We start from the raw sequence: 18,156 nt of genomic DNA, 5'->3' as shown, positions 1-18,156 counted from the left end.
CATCGAGGAAGGGGGGGAGAAGATAAGACTACAACCAAACGGGGTGTTTCCCGTAGGACCGCAAGGGCATGTTTTTGATTTTGACCATTCCCCCGTTACAGGCGGGGATACTTACCATTATACTAACGAGCATCGGGTTGTGGGGGTAGATAGGAGAGTTGAGCCTGTCCCGAACCAATCACAGGGGACAGGGGTGAGGGGAAAAAGGGAGGTCAAGGACACTGAGTCGGAAGAGGTGGGGGGACAGGATATGTTCCAGAGGACAGCCGGAACGTTGAGGGACTCAGTGGGCTCACTCTGGGCCAGGTTGAGGGGTTTGCTTCCTTCCGGGGAACAAGATGGGGGCGACTATGACTATGACGAGGAAGACCCGGAGGCTGACCCGATGTATAGGGCGGCTTTAGGGAATGAGTGGTTTAAGTGGGTCCAGTACACGAGCGCGCAGAATCAGATAGAGGATTGTTATGTCTGCTCCAAGGCACGTCCGGATAGGCTGCTGGTGAAGGGCACGAAGTTCAGTTGGGCTCAGTGTGACAGGGACGCAGAGGCATGGGAGGGGCCCCATAATAGTCGCCCTTGGTGCGAGGCAGAGTGTTTGGGGTTTCTCGGCTCTAGTCGTTTTAAGGCGGCAGGAAACGTCACGGATTTCAAGGATGTCACTATGCGGGAACGGTGTAGGAAATTGGATGTACGTGTGCAGGGGGTAGCGACGGGGTTGCCAATACCCAGAGGTGTCAAACTATGGCTGACCAAGGATTTCGAGTGCTTGCAAAAGGAGGGGACCCGGGATGTAGGGGAGGTGGCAGAGGGGCGGTGCACTACTATTTGGAGCATCACGACTAACTGTACGAAAGAAGGAAAGTGTGGACACGGGGTCGTGTTAAAGGGAGTGGATACCAACCCACGGCCTGTAGCTTGCCCTTTTCATGTCCAGGATATGGCACTGGCGGACCAATACTGGCTCTGCGGCGGTAGGAGGTTGAGGAATACACTTCCTTTAGATTGGTCAGGTAGATGTGCCCGGGTTCAGGCGATCATGCCAATGGTGGTCCTACCATTATCAGTGACGGAAGGACCTTCTGAGTCTCCTATCTCTCGAACGAAGCGTAGCTACAAGGCAGACCCAAGGGTGTATCTGGACAGCATAGGACAGCCAAGGGGCATTCCAGCCGAGTTCATGGCTAAGAATGAGATTGCGGCAGGGTTTGAGTCTATTCTGCCATGGATATCGGTCAATAAGAACACCGGGTGGATCAACTATTTGTTTTACAATCAGCAGCGGTATCTCAATTACACCGAGGAGGCGTTGGATGCAATGGGGGACCAGATGCACGCGACCAGTACGGTGGCGTGGCAGAATAGACAGGCTCTGAACTGGTTAATGGCGGAGAAGGGTGGAGTCTGTTCCATGTTTGGACAGTACTGCTGCACATTCATTCCGACGAATGTGGGGCCAGGGGGAAAGTTCTCCGAGGCCATGGCTAAGCTGAAGGATTTGAGGGAGGAGTTGAGGGGGAATTCTGGCCGGAATGAAGAATGGTGGGGGAGTGGGGTGTTGGAAAGATTGGGACAGTGGGGAAGCATAGTGATGCAGACGGGGATATCCATCGGGGTGGCAGGGTTGATATTGGTTCTCCTTTTCTGTTGTGGTATGCCTCTCTTGGGTAGGCTGGTAACTTCACACGTAACGAGCCAAATGCTGATGGTGGGACAGAAAGAGATTGAGCCACAAATCGGGCCATATCCTCAGCTTTATGCTGCCTTAGAGGGAGACGAGGGGATAGAGGATTAGGGGTATGGTGAGGTAGGGACATTTTCTTTTTGTTGGTTCTTTCCTTTAAGAGTGACGGGGGATGGTCTGAGTGCAGTTTTGTTGGTTTATTCCTTTAACTAGGAATTTTAGTCTGATTTTCTAATGATCCTTCGGCATAGAGATTGCAACCATTGAAAATCATTGCATTGTTTTTTATTTTTTTATTATTTTTTGTTTATTTTACTTGTGGTCCTGGTCAAACCGGAATGGGAAGGGGCATCGGCAGAGTGTCGGTTCTGAGCCTGAGGAAGCATTGAGAAGAAGTGGTCGGGGGATCGGTTCTGGGGACTGGAGGGACAAAGGGGGGGGCTAACGCAGTGGGCAAGATGGGCACCTCCCGTCGAAGATGGGGGGACACGTGGTGAGGTCGGTACCAGCGCCTCCCGTCCAGGCATGGGGACATGCTTCTACGAGGACTGGAGGTGTGGCGTGGTGGTTGCTGTATTGGCAAAATGTGACTTTTGGCAATACGGTGAGGAGACTATGGCGTGGGCATGGAAGGGGGGCTGAGCGATGGACACTGGGACTCAATGTTATGGAAGAGACAATGTCATTTTTTTGGGAGGGATGTTCTATGTTTAGTTCTGACGGTCAACTTCTCCTTTCCCTGATGAGAGTCGCGGTTTCCGGCCGGAACTGTGGCTCATTTGGTAAGCGGTGGAGGTTGGGGGGATTTGTCTGTCAGGTTAGGATTATAAATTGGGGTATTTTGTTGATGTTTTATTATTACTCTTGTTTGGAACGGTTTTGTGTTTTGGTAAGAACGGTAGTCAGCCTTTGTTGGTCCGTTAGGGGTCCAGTGAATGAAGTAAGGTTTCTGGTTTAGATTAGGCATTTAAACTTTTATTATATAATTGTGGTTTCTCGTTTAGTTAGACGTTCACATTTTCTTGGTTATATGATTTGGGTGGGACTAGGGATAGCCCCAAATGGGGGAATGTTGTGGAAAATGTGTATACGAGGGTGGAGGTAGGAAAGGGGTTAGTCTTGACTAGTTTAATATAGGTCAACTAGCAGGGCTCAAAGACACTAGGGCGACAGTCTGGCTGATGTTCTTAAAACAGCCTCAAGATAGCAGATGGACATTTCAGTACATCATATCGTGTGCTCTAATCTTGTGTCTTTTCTCTCTTACACACATACACAGCACACACACAGACACAGCACACACACACAGACACACACAGTCACACAGACACACACACACACACACACAGACACACACAGTCGCACAGACATACACACCGACACACACACACATTCCCTGTGTCACAATACACACATACAATACACACACGTCTGTACACAGACGCACACACACACAGACACACACACACATACACACACACACACACAAACACACACACACACACACACATCTCACTCTCTCTTCGATGTTCTTAATGTTTTACATCATATCGTGTGTGGATATCATATCTTGCTTATCTCTCTTCATGTTCTCTCTCTCTCCGATGTTAAATCTACGTATCATCTTAATGTACGTCATGTCAGATCTGACATGATGTGATACGTCATGATATCTGTCATGGGGGGGCAGGACTGAGAGGGGATTTAGGGACAGGCAAAGGGATCCAGGACAGAGTGTTTTTGTTCAAGCTGTGGCGATCCTCTTTGACCCATAGCTCTTGCTGTTAAAGAACTTCTTTTCTTAAATAAATTACCTATTTGTTACAATTGGAAATATCGTCTCCTGCTGTGTTAAACAACCTTTCCACAACATTACATTTAGTTATAATCAATAATATGCATTACTATGTGACACGGCAGTCAACCAACAGTTGCATATGATTAAAAAATGTCAACACTCACTCACCCCGTCTCTCGTTGTGCCTATCCGTTTTGTACCTGCATGCGAGAACAGCGGGGTCGTCTGGTTGGTTCGACTTTAATAGATCCCCATTGGAACAGGCGAGGCTCGAAACGGTAGCAGCAGACTGGGGATGCTCTTTGTGGTTCAATCAATAAAGTGTACTTTGTGTCAGTTCAATCAATGTTATCTCTCGTTGACTCGTACATCATAGAGGCTATCTACTAGAGCGCTATTTGAAATGGATGCACCGCACGTTGACCCGGGAACCGTGTGCGCGCAGAAGAATACATTTCCCCATGGCTATACAAAGACGCCCGGGTCAGAGTTTATTGAGCTTAAAAACAATTGATATGCTATAGGCTATATACAATTAAAGAATGACATCATCAAGGCATGTAGATTTATAATATATATTTTTTTATAACTTTCTGTATTGCAGGAAAAATGTATTAGACATTACAGTTGCAGTTTTGAAATTGAAAACTACGCTTTTGCGTAAAGGCAAACGCAGACAAAAACGTTGATTGGGGCAACACAAACACTAACACAACAATTGTATTCTAAAATAGAATAAAAACGATTTGCAAACTAACAAAAAATTTAGGCCTATCTGGCTTACAGGCGAATTCCCTTCCCAGAACATTGGGTCTCATTCTCCAAGGATTTACGAGTTACGACAAAAAGGGCTTTCTCTTAGGGCCTTTTCTCAGAAACTAACAAAATTACATGTAGGCCACACTAGGCCTATCTGGCTTATAACATTTTAATTATGGCGTGCTGCTGCTGACTTAAAATCAAATAGGCGAATTCCCTTTAGCTATAAGCCTTTTCTCAGATCAAATAAAATAGAATAAAAAAAAACAAATAAAATAACCAGAACCTATTGCTGGCTCATAACGTTTTACTTCCTACGCGTTTTCGCAGCAGTGAAGCATGCAGCTGCCGAATTAAAATCGAATGTGCCAAGTGTCTCTCGACAACTTGCAAGGCGCATAAGTCTTGTGACCTTGTCCTCCCTGAGGCGACTTCGCTGCGCTGTTTTGATCCTGTTCTGCAGAGAGAACCCTCTCTCTGCTGGCACACTGGAGACGGGGATCAGGCAGGCTACCTTGGCCAGTTTGGCCCACTCTGGATAGATTTCCCTAAAATCCCTGATGAGGATTTCGCATGCCGTTGAAAAAGTCAAGCCTCCATAACCGCGGAGCGCTGTCATCATAGCAATGGCATCTCGTTGCGCGCTTGTGGCATCAATGAGGGGCTGTGGCTGGTGCTGACTCATCCTCGCTGATCATTTCTTGGCCAAAATGACCAATAATGGTTCGGATGGCTGGTTCAGCATATTCCCGAAGCCCTGAGGGGACGGCGTGAAAAATAATCATTGATTAATTTTTATGAAAAGCCAATAAACAACTTTAAACAACTTATTACATGGCATCGACAGCCTGATTAACTGAAAAGTAGGAAGGTTTAAATGTTATCCTGTTAATTTCATTATTATTGTTATTATGATTATTTTATGATTATTATTAATAAGAATAGCCATACATTTTCGCGATATAGGCGAGCATTTTAGGTTATTCAAAAATGATATACCTATTTAAAGAATGATGCTACGACTTTTGCAACAAACTAAATCAAATTGACTTCTACTTACCATCCTGTGGGTATCGCGGGGGTTTCAGAAGGACGTCGAAGCAGTTAAGCAGATCCAGGGAATCTTCAGGGAATCGGTCGTGTAAAGCATCTATTAGATGTTGAATGTAGCGTGCTCGGGCACTTTTGAAAGCCTGAACGGGCTTTCAATTTCACATCCTTGTACATGCCTCCCATGGAATCTGTCTGGAACCTCTCTTCTTCTGGACCTGGGGCATGTAGTAACTGTGTGAGTGCCGCGACTGATGCGTGAACCATTGGTCGGATTGCGGCCAGATTGACGTCCTCTTTCTGGAAAACCAAATTCAGTTTGGTCATCACCGGTAGCACTTCAGCCAGTGCGTGAGTCAAGGCGATGAAGGAGTACGACTGGATTTGACCCAGGATGCCTTGGGCTTGGGCATTTCCTCCCACAGCCTCTTCATTTAGCTCCATCACCAGAGCAGGCCAGTTACTTTTGATACCCTCCACTGCCCTGTGCAAGGATAGCCAGCGGACAGCGCACGGCTGCTTTAGGCTCGTCATGTCTTCATCGCTGAGCGCTGCTGCCATTTGACGGAGGCGATTGGTCCTGCTGGCTGAGTGCTTGTAATAGGAGTACACAGAGGCAATTGTGCGCTTGTAGGCTCCTACCTGGTCCACAGCTTTAGCAGCATCTAGCGCGGCCAGCGCAGCTCGGTGGGCACCACAGTGCACCTGAATGGAAAACGCACTCTCTCTCTTCAGAAGAGCACCAACTCCACCACGCTTCCCCATCATTACACTGGCCCCATCCGAGCCCAGGCCAGTGATGCGGGACAGAGCCACATCCCTCTCGCGGAACACCTCGGCCACTTTGTCAAAAATACACTGTGCGGTCCCGGACTGCACATCATAATTGCCCAGAAAACACGTCTCAACTCTTCCTTTTTTTTCTAACTTGACGTATACAATCAGCTTCTTGTTCACCGTGATATTTACAGTCTCATCAATTATAATGCCAATGAAGTCACTCCCCTTTAGCTTTTCATCCAGCTGTTTCATCACAACGTCTTCCAGCGCCCTTTCCATGTCATCAACGGAGTCGCTGTGCCGGTAAATGCCGGCACACGTGACAAAATCTGGAGCCTTAAGTTCTCTCAGTAGGTCAGTCAACCCTACATACTGATGACATGCGATGTCATTTTTGGCCATGTGAAATACAACTTGTAGCTGAGAGCACAGCTTCTTGTTGGATGTTTCATTCGCTTTATCACAGTGGCCTTGCATTGCGTTTTGCTGTTGCGTTAGGTAGACGGCTGATATGTGGTCACTACACTGACTGTGCTCAGTGAGAGCCGAGATTCTCATATTCGTTGCTCCTCTTGTGAATCCATTCTTCCTCCCCGATTTCTCGCATTTTTCGCAAAAAAAATTTTCTTCTGCATTTATAATGTCGCACCTCAGCCACGAGAATTAAACTTTCCACTCGGGCCTGAACGCTCGACATTTTTGTTTCTTTTCCGCGGGAGGAGCCACCACGGCATCAGCGTCAGCGGTCTCTGTGACTTCAAGTTCAGAAGATTCATCTTCGTTGTCATTATTAGACCTGCTTGTGCTTGGTTTCGTGAAATATTTACTAAGTTTAGCTTGTTTCGCCATCTCTCTCTCTTCCTCGTATACCTGTTTGTCGTTATGGTGGCCAGAGCGTGCAGGCTCAAAAAAAAAAAAAATTAAGTTTCACATCTGAGCGGCGCCATCCTATCAGAGTGAAGCAACAATGAAACTGAAAATGGAATTATTGTTTTGTTCATCGCATAGGCTATTTAATTTTAGCCGATTTTAATACAATTCAAATAATAAAATTGTGCTTAGAGGAATTATTTTCACCGGACATTAAGACCGGAGAGATTTAAATATTCGGACTTCAACATATTTTGCCGGTCAAATACCGGTAATTACCGGCTAACGGAAACGCTGGTGTGTGTGTGCGCGCGCGCGCTGCGGCAGGTGTACCGCGAGCTGTATATGATGCCAATACTTTAATCTAATCTAGTTTTGATGGCGCGCAAGCGTGATTACGAAACCTAGCCGCATTTCTCGGAGACGCTCTCTGATTGGCACTGACTGACGCTAGGTTTTGTAATCACGCGGCTCGCAAGACTCCGCCATTCCATTTGCACACAGCTGCGTCACTAGTTGCCTTATAAGGATCTCTGAAGGCGTTGTTTTGTATGCAAATGACCTGAACGGGAATGCGCTTTCGAGTTTGAGACAGAATGCCATTCTCCAAGCAGATATCAGATCATATAATTTGTGCGACCTTTTCAGCCACTTAAGACATATTACCAGCACGTTCAGGACTCAGAGTGAACTTGTCATTGATTATGTCTCAGTGGTTCCAAGATAAGTCTTCCAGAATATATCTTTGAAAAATTTTCGGGAATGAGATCCAATGTGGACGGGCTTGACCCACCTGATTTTCTCTGTGCCCACCTACACTCAGATTGTTGACAATTTGCAATAATGCAAATAAAGAACAACATCTTACAAAGTTCCACAGTATCACTGACACACATGGTAGGACCTCACATGCTGTACAATACACAATATTGTGTGTGTGTGTGTGTGTGTGTGTGTGTGTTCGTTCGTTCGTTCGTTCGTTCGTTCGTTCGTTCGTTCGTTCGTTCGTTCGTTCGTTCGTTCGTTCGTTCGTTTGTTCATTCGTTTGTTCGTTCGTTCCAGACACGGCAGCAGAGAGGAATGCGTTGATGGAGAATGTGTACCCTAGACTGTATCTCTACTGTAAGCAGAGGGGCTACGACTTCAAGATGGTGGACCTGCGCTGGGGGGTGGGAAACCCTGTAGCGGACCGCCATGACACAGCAGAGCTACACATGGAGACCCTCAGGCAATGCCAGGAGACCCAGGGACCGAGCTTTATAGTGAGATATCCTACCGTATTGACCATACTCCCACGGCGGCCATTTTGATCTTATGTCATGTCCACCTTGGGTGGGAACAGGGTGGAAAGGAACCCAACCTGAGCATGACATAAGAGCAAAATGGCCACTGTGTGAATATGGTAAATTCAAAGCTTTTTCAGTACAAAGTCAAACCTATTCATTCACAATTGAAGTCGGGGGCTCCCAACCTTTTCTGTAAGGTGACCCGATATTAAAGGTGTATTCTACAAGTTCTTTTGTTATAATTTGGAATGAGGACATTGTGTACACACATGCAAACACATACGGTACAATTATGTGGAATTTATAAGCACATAATTTAATGGTTGAGTTGAGTCTACATGGTCTTCATTGCCAACCCAACCGACATCGAGGACTGTGTAGACTCAACCATTAGAGAGGATGCGCTTATTCCACGTAATTGCATTTGGTGGAGTGAGTCCACACAGTCCTCATTCCACACGATTGAAAACCTTTTCATTCGAGGCATCGAAACGTTGTGTTCAGTTGTTTATGGGGCAGAAGCTGGAGGTCCAGAGTCTTCCTGCCACCATCTCCAGAGACGCCTTCCAGGCCATCGTGAGGCTGGTCGAGAGAGACAGACAGAGGATGTCCAAGAGGAAACCGTCGGAGGAGGAGGCGGCGACCACCGCCGCCACGCACTCCCAGTCCAGCATCGCCACGGCCAGCGCCACGAGCAGCGCCACGAGCAGCGCCACGAGCAGCGCCACGATTAGCTTCATCCACGAATCCAGGTATTACCTTCATTTCGGAGAGGCGGTGACAAACTCTGGACTGATGAGCGAGGGCTCCCAGGATTCCCTCTCGGACACGGAGCGAGCCAGGGAGAGCCCCGCGGGGAAGAGGAGCTGGGGAAACTTCGACAAAGACCTGAGTCTGCTCCAGATGTGGTACAGGCTGGACGAGAACTGGTTGCCTGCCGTCTACAGCTTACTGCCCATCAGGTAGAAAGACAAACTACACTCTGTGCTGCGGCTGTCTCCTAGTCTGTTTTCCCCTGGGATTCTAAACCTCCAAAGTAAAATTTTTTTTATAAAAAAAACAAATCAAATCAAATGTATTTGTATAGCCCGAGATCACATGGAATAGCCCCCATGGGCTGTACAAGTTTAAGTTTAAGTTTATTTGGATCCCCATTAGCCACAGCAGCCACAATAAATCAAAAACAGAAAAACACCATACAATCCAAATATGCGACTCTCCCCAATGAAGATAAGGAAAAACTCACAAAAAACCTAGCAATAGGAACAAAAAGCACCACAGGCGGGGTGGAGGAGAGAAACATCAGATGGGCTGTTCAAAGGGGATCCCCCAACAGGATGTCGGTGATAATATAGTGTTGCAATGGATGATAGATGGATGGAGAATAGAACATGCGAATAATTGGAATGAATGTATATATACATGTAATGAAGCACATATATATATAAATACATAGTATTTAAGGTAAAAAGAAGGCAAAAGTCCGGTTACATAAAAAAGAAACAGAAAAATGTCAGGAACACTGCAACATTATTATATTCTCCACAGGGCCGGATTAACGACCGGGCCGTTTGGGCCGCGGCCCATGGGCCTCTAGTGACGAGGGGCCTCCTAAATAGTTTTTAATTTTTATTTTGGAGATCGATGTCATTCTGTGACACTGAAATGAAAAAATATTTCATCAACAAAAATATTTAGTCAACAAAAATATTTCATCAGCTAAAATATACAGTACGTCACACCCCGTGCCTCTTCCTGTCGTCTGCAAGTGGCTAATCTTGAGTTTCCGACCCCCCAGTAAGCTAACCATGGATAAATCCAAAAAAAGGAAAGTCTGAGGAAAATAGAGGGTTTAATTCAGCGTGGACAGATTAATTTGCTTTCACGACTAACAATGCAGGCTTACCTGTAGCCTATGCCTGATATGTGGTGCGAAATTTGCGAACAACGATTACTGTCATTTTGATTACTGTAGTTTGCCTGGTATGTAGCCTTGGTTAGTGGCTGCCCCACCAATGTTTTACATATAAAAACGCCACTGTGCGTGCACGTGTATGTGTGTGTGGGGGCCTCCACAAGAGTCTGGCCCAGAGGCCTCTGAATTCTTAATCTGGCCTTGCTTCTCCAGAGTCAGAGAAGATAGATAATGGTAAGCGCATTTCCCATCATGTTGATGTGTTCCTTTAAGCACCAGTAATATCGTTCCTATAGGTAAAAGCAAGGCTAAAAAGAGTAAACACACCTTAACCAAGCCAGTTCCCCTCTGATCCACTGAGGCTAAGGGTCGTTAAGCATTTTGTCTAAGGATTGTTTTCTAGTAGAAACCTGCTGCCTCCAGCATATTGTACCTGCTATAACGCAGTTGGCCTCATCGTTGTCAACATATTATGGGATGCTCTGTTTGGTTTCCATGGTCTGTGTCCCAGGCCATGTATTGTTATGAAAATGGTGGTAAAGAGTTGTAAAATAAGTCGTATAATCCTGTGAGTGTGTGTGAGTGTGAGAGAGAGAGAGAGAGAGAGAGAGAGAGAGAGAGAGAGAGAGAGAGAGAGAGAGTTGTGAGAGTTGACAAACAGCAGGGAATAAATACTCTCACAGAGCACAAAGACTCTTTCTTTACTCTGTCACTCCAGTGAGCGTCTCTACAATTCGTAGCCGCATTTCTGCAGACCCCTCTCTGATTGGTTGAGGCCATTTCTGCAGACCCCTCTCTGATTGGCCGAGCGCGCGCATGCGCATGAGCCGCGACAAGCTCCTCTAGCCAGGAGTCAAAACTCCGTTAAGCTCCAGAGAGAGAGGCTGAAAACCCACAGTTGTTGCCCGACGGATGGGAGCCGAATCCCGGATCCGAGTTTTCTGATGAATAGCCCCAAAACATGGAGGTCGCGAACGCAATTTATACGCATGGAAGTATTGATTACGCCATAACGAATCATTAAAAAAATATACCGTTAACTGGAATATGTTGTGTGTGCCTTTACACATATGTTGGATAGGATTATGTAATTGGTTTGTCATTAAAAACCAATAATAATCGCTTGCGGCTTCGCTGACCAGAGCTCTCTCAGATTCAAAGTTTTAATTGCAGCCTGCAGCCAATGTGTAACTAGACAGTTACAATATAACATTTATATTAATTAAGAGAAAGAGTCTGGTGGTCAATTGCTACGAAATGTGTCTTACTAATAATAACTAATTCCTTGGTCAATAGAAGTCTCTGTGATACTTTCTGAATATGATTTGGGAACATCAAATGGGCAGGCCGCGAAATAACAACATTACAATGTAACGTTTCTGACAGCTGCAGTGGCGGCCGGTGGGTTTTCGCCACTAGGGGCGCTATACCAAATATTTTGTACAGTACAGTACAGTACCACGCAACACTCGTGATTCGACTCACGCTCACGGCAATGAATCGGCTCTTATGAACGAGTCGCTCAGCTGTTACTACAACAACACACAACCAGTCAAATAAAGTATAGTCTAGACTCTAATTCACAACTTGAAACACAATATATAAATAGAAAAGTTAGAAACAAAACTCGCCCGTCTACAAACACAGGCAGATCTCTCCCTCTCTCCTTCTCTCTCTCACACACAGCGCGACGTGGAATCGATTCGTTACACAATCAGACCTATTATATACCAAGAATTATGTACCAGTATGAGTACAGGGCTGTACACATATTTTGCATATTGTTAAACGAGCCAAGGCTAGCTATTAAACTATCGATATGAATCGAAAATCTGGGACCCTGATGTAAACAAGACAAACGTCTTTCTCTGGTCTGCATCCCCTTAACAATTGTGTGTATTGAGCCGTACTGTATTGTACCCATTCTGCAATCTGTTAATAAAGTTCTCATTCATTCATTCAAACATAGACGATCTCTCTGTCTCTCGGATCAATCAAATCAAATAATTAACACATGTATGTTGTCATTTTAAACAACTCACCATTCATTCATTATGCATCAGCAGCATCAGAGAGCATTTTAGTAGTTACATTTTCAACAAGATTGCTGCTATTTAAACACTTCATGGAAACGGGGTAACGTTAACCTTATGTCGACTGTAGTATTGTATGACCTCGACATAACGTTTAAACGTTAACGTTACTCCGTTCCATGCACTGAAGTGGCCAGCTAAGCTAACGGAGCTAACAGCTAGCAGTAGCTGTAACGTTATGCGGCATCAGTAGACAACGTATCATGTATTAAACTAGAGTTAAGATCGCTAATCTACCTTGTTGTTGGCTTGTTGATAAAGTATATCCACTCCATGGCATTGTCCATCCAGCCTGTGTTGATGTCCATCCATTGTCCATCCACACTGCCTCCATAATATAGCTTGTTGTTAGTTAGCCAAGAGCTGTGTCTTTGTCCATTTTCGTCTCGAACAGCCTGCAAACTACCTGGCGTTCTATCGCCATGCTCTAAGACAAACTCTAACCTTAACCAACTTTGAAAGAGTGCCTAAGCTCAGTGTAGTAACAGTTGCTGTTGTTGTTGACGAGTCGAGTACTGAGTTGCATTCTCTCTAACCAACCCGAGAAATGCGGCAATGGAAAAAAACTGGCATCGCGTCGGCCAATCAGAGAGCGTCTCCGCGAAATGCGGCTATGGAAAATTCTTCACGGAAGTTCACGCTTGCTGCCTAGACCGCTTCAAATCGCGCTCGGATTCCAACATAATAGTCATATTTCAACGCACAACGCCGTATGCACTGATTGGCTGTGACGGAGACAGCGATCAAACTGTGACGCGCAGTCAGAGCGTTATCGCTTCTTGCCCGGGCGAGAAATACGAAAAAATAAAAAAAAACGTCACTTCCTGCCCATGAAAACGGTGTTTTTTTAATTTAGATAATAACGTTATATTGTGCATTGGAAATACAAACATACTTAAAATGAGTAAATATTATTCATTTTAAACATGTTTATATTATTTATAGGGCTATAAAACAAAAAACAAATTTTTTTTTCTTCTTCTCTCATTTAACAGGTGGGTCGGCGCCCTAGCGCCACCAGTGGCGAGCCGCCACTGGACAGCTGGCTGTGTTGTGAAATGTGCATAACGTTATGAATAAACCGCGAAGTCACGCGAAATAACGTTATAAGCAAATCTGGTAGTAAATTTCCAATCAGAGAGGGGCTTCGCTCAACCAATCAGAGAGGGGTCTGCAGAAATGGAGCTCAACCAATCAGAGAGGGGTCTGCAGAAATGCGGCTACGAATTGTAGAGACGCCTCCAGTGACTGGGGTCTTAAATCACTCTCAGCATTTCAGTTTTATTACAAGACTGTAGAGACTAAGGGTGCTTTCTCACTCACCATTCGGGGTCGAATCAGAGCCGGATCGCACCAGAAAAGGGTGTGTCCGCCCTAGTGAGAACGCTTCCCCGGGACGCTGATTCGCTCCACACCTGGCCGGCTGGAATAGGTGGTCTCGGGTGCGCGACAGTGGGAGCGGGGGGCGTGGTGTGCGAGCTTGTACCAAAACACGGGAGAGGCTTCTCCGCTTCTGTATCAACTTGCTGACACACACAACGTCGTTACTGTAATGCTTTCATGCTTGCTTGAATTTTGGGCAGATAAAAACATACAGCAACAACTGGACAATACCCACAAAAATTATATTTATGGGCAATTTGCGAGTTCAGACCTCAACCAAACAAGCATGTGGAGCCTCATGGCTCAGTGGATGAAAACATGAAGCCACGTTACAAGCACAAGACTTCCCTGGCTCGCATTAGGCCTGGCAATTATGTCTATACATTGGTTTCTTGTTCGAATGCATTTATTTCTATTAGACCAGTGGTGCCCAACCAGTCGGCCGTGATCGACCGCTAGATCAATGACATGCAATATAATTGCCGCGAGCGATGGGCTAATGTTAGCTGCTAACTAGTAATAACAGGCTAAGCTAACGCCCCACGACACCAGTTCCATTTGTGAGAAAAGGGGGGTGGGTTATATTGACGAGGCTTGACAACAGAGGTTCAAATATAACTTCATATTTATTGGTTATTTGTTTCTTTATAAGCATCCAGTCTCCACCGCCGTGTTAAAACTCTTCCTGTTGAAGTTCGAGCGTGACATCATTGCCTACGGCAAGCTTACACGCTCAAAACGCAAACCGTAAACAAAACCCAGAGCGCACCAAGACTGAGTGTGTACGCAAACTAGAGGGGGGAAGTTCGCACCCAAGGACGGAACGAGGACGGAACGGACCTGAACGGACCCGTATGGTGAGTGAGAAAGCACCCTAAGGGCTTGTGTCCATAGCAGACGTTTTTTTCAAGGCGGACCACTTTGAAAAAAGAAAAAAAAAATCTCTGAGCGTTTTCCTGAGGCTCGTGACTGCCGTGGCTCCGCCCCTTCCTCGATGAGTTACCTTGATGAGCGCGCTCCTTTCCAAAAGTTGAACTAGTTTCAACTTTATGGGCTGAGAGCGCTCCGCCCAAAAACGCTGCCGCCGAGAGCTCATAAACGCGAGGCGCGGGGCTGGGAAAAGGAGCGCGCCTGTCCAGCATAGAAATGAATGACAGAAAGGAGCTGACAACTCATAAAACGTCCGCTATGGACTCAAGCCCTAAGGGTGTGCACGAAAATTTTCTAATAACAGCATTATTAGACATGCCAATCCAACGAAAGACGTGCTGGTCGTGCTGGAGAAAAACCTAATTGGATGTTGTGTGTGTTATTTGTTATTCTAAGATGCTAATTCATCTGTATCTGGTTAACCAATGAACGGATTTTGTCGAGGCAGGTAACGTTATTTCGGGGAAATTGATATCTATAGTCTGGTGTAGTTTTCATCCACGAAAAATGGAGGCTCTAATTATTATTATTCATAGAGACTCTCGAGCGATAATAATTATTACAGCCTCCATTTTTCGTGGATGAAAACTACACCAGACTATAGATATCAATTTTCCCGAAATAACGCTACCTGCCTCGACAAAATCCGTGCATTGGTTATCCAGATACATGAATTATCATCTCAGAATAAGTGGCTTTGTACACGTTTTAGCTTATTTCTTTTGCTTACGTTTTGGGCAATTATTAGAGGCTCCATTTTTCGTGGCAGAATCAGTCTATAGAAATAAAAGCATTCGAACAAGAAACCAATGTATAGACATAGCAATGGCAAAAAAATTGCCAGGCCTAATGCGAGCCAGGGAAGTCTTGTGCTTGTAACGCGGCTTCATCTCGAAGTTTTCATCATCCACTGAGCCGTGAGGCTCAACATGCTTGTTTGGTTGAGGTCTGAACTCGCCAAATTGCCCATAAATATCATTACATGTGTCCATGTAATCTCAAAGACCTTGGTTAAAAACATGTAATCCCAAAGACCTTGGTTAAAAACATGTAACTCAATGTCCTTGGTTAAAAACATGTAATCTCAAATACCTTGGTTAAAAACATGTAATCTCAAATACCTTTGTTAAAAACATGTAATCTCAATGTCTTTAAAAACATTTCATCTCAAAGACCTTGGTTAAAAACATGTAATCTCAAAGACCTTTGTTAAAAACATGTAATCTCAATGTCTTTAAAAACATTTCATCTCAAAGACCTTGGTTAAAAACATGTAATTTCAATGTCCTTGGTTAAAAACATGTCACCTCAATGTTCTGAGACCTTTGTTGCATGTTATCCCCCTTCTCTCTCTCTCTGATTTCTATCTTCATGCTCATAATTGACCTATCTCAAGCCCCGCCTTCTTTCATTAATCCTCCGATCACAACTGTTGCTTCCCTCGGACAAACAGTTGTCCCTTAAACCCCACTTAAATCCACAATGTCCCATTCAACAAGTCGCACCTCTCCTGAAGGCAGCGTTGTCCACCCATCACCTTTACAGTACCCACCTCCCAGACTTCCTGAGCAGAGATGGCCAGCGGAGGCAGCTAGCCAGGCGGGACTGGAGCGATACCTGCCAGCGCCTGTGGGGGGTGCTGCAGAGGAGCGGGGCAGAGCCACTGCTTCTCAGGACAGGTGGGTTCGGAGGCAGAAGATAATGGTAGAATCCTCATTGCACTGCTGGCTCTGTCTGTATTCATGCAAGTCTTTTGCAGGACGCTGAAGAGGGTAGCTTACAGACAGGGGAGGGAGGGAGGGAGTTTAGGTGAGAGGGAGGGAGGGAAGGTGAGAGGGAGGGAGTACGGACAATATTAAAATGCTGTTCTCCCAAGTATTTTGCACAGACAGTCCTAAACTCAATATTTTATTTTTATATTATATATGTATATGTTTTTGTATATACACAGTGGTGGAAAATATTTTTACTCAAGTACTGTACTAAAGTTTGAGCTACTTGTACTTTACGTGAGTATTTAAATTTTAGGGACCTTTATACTTTTACTCCACTACATTCAAAGGGAAATATTGTACTTTTTACTCCACTACATTTATCTGAACCCATCAGTTACTAGTTACTTTAAAAAAAATAAAGATTTTGCATAGAAAACATGTAAAGAATATATGAAGATTATGTACTTTCAAATCTGAAGCCTGTCAACTTCAAGATGATGTAATCAGGGCAGCATAACTGGACCATGTACCACTTTAACATAACCTTTAATCAGGACAGCATAACTGGACCATGTACCACTTTAATATTCACTTAGACGTGAGGGCGGCTAGGTGGCGCAGTGGGCAAGGCGCTCGCCACCAACGCAGGCGATGCTGGGTTCGAGCCCAGCTCTCGGCGTTGCAACCAGCTTGGCTGGTCGTTCATACTAATACAATTGGCAGTATTAGGGGGTGGGAAGCTGGTGGGTGGGGATCGGACGTTGTGGACAGCGACTCCTACAGGTCGGTTGGTGCGCCTGCGCAGTAGAATCAGGAAGCGACGAGGGCGGTGTGTCCCTCCCACGCAGACCCCTGACGCTGAGAGATCGCGCTGTGCAGGTGAAAAGATGCGACGGCTGCCTCCTCGTGTACCGGAGGGGACAGGGGAGGGTAGAATTGGACAATGCGAAATTGGGGACGGGAGAAAAATAGAAAAATTGGGAGAAAAAGTAGATACAAAAAAAAATAAAAACATTCACTTAGACGTCAGTGGATGGAGGTTGAACGCTCCCAAGCACTGGAATACACAAACGTCATGTAGAATGCATACTTTTACTTTAGATACTTAAGTACATTCAATTGCAAATACTTCTCTACTTTTACAGAATTTGAATGGAGGACTTTTACTTTTACCAGAGTACTCATTTATCTGGGTATTTCTACTTTTAATTAAGTAAAGGAGCTGTGTACTTCTTCCACCACTGGTTATCCAGTATGATATTGGAAAGCTTTTAGATACATGTCAGTGTCTCTTCATCACTAGTCCTGGACTGGGAGGCGGAGCAGGGCCTGAGGCCTCTGGGACCTGAACAGGCCCCCCCAGAGGAGCACAGCCACTGCTACAAGAGGCTGATCCCAGACCTGTTCTGCCACCTGAAGGACGACCACGCGGCTCACTATGTGGACCTGCTGAAGGGACAACCTCGGGTCAACCCTCTGCTCAGCGCCGCTCACCAGGGCCTGGTGGACCGCGTGCATAAGAAGGTATGGTCGCATGGGGATGGGGAGGTGTGTGTGTGTGTGTGTGTGTGTGTGTGTGTACTGTATGTGTTTGTGTATACTGTATGTGTTTGTGTGTGTGTATTGTATGTGTTTGTATGTCTGCATGTCTGTCCCTGTGTATGTCCGTGTGTGTGTGTGTGTGTGTGTGTGTGTGTGTGCATGTGCGTGCATGCACATGTTTATAAGAGAGAGAGAAAGCATACTTAAGCAATAATACACGAGAACCAGTGGAATATCATGAATATTGCCACGGCTGTGATGCGCCCGCAGCCACGAGAGCGAAGCTCGAGGCATCACAGGCCTTTTTCCGACATTGAAAGTCGGAAAGTCTTTTGTTGGATTGGCAATTGGCAT

General features: G+C 45.5%; 1 protein-coding gene across 1 annotated transcript in view; it reads left to right on the top strand.

Annotated features, from left to right (window-relative positions):
• rwdd (RWD domain containing 4) overlaps positions 1-4,688 on the top strand; it is a gene marked incomplete at its 3' end in the record, with an annotated part of 51,675 nt that extends 46,987 nt beyond the window's left edge. Inside the window, exon 8 of the mRNA XM_084334522.1 lies at positions 4,666-4,688. Coding sequence (XP_084190648.1) covers positions 4,666-4,688 — 23 coding nt within the window. The remainder of the gene's footprint in view (positions 1-4,665) is intronic.
• Between the last annotated feature and the right edge of the window lie 13,468 nt (positions 4,689-18,156).

This window comes from Notolepis coatsorum, assembly GCF_963971535.1.
Source record: "Notolepis coatsorum genome assembly, chromosome: 1".
Classification (NCBI taxonomy): Eukaryota; Metazoa; Chordata; class Actinopteri; order Aulopiformes; family Paralepididae; genus Notolepis; species Notolepis coatsorum.
Note: the sequence above shows the minus strand (reverse complement) of the source record. Positions and strands in the feature narration are given on the sequence as shown.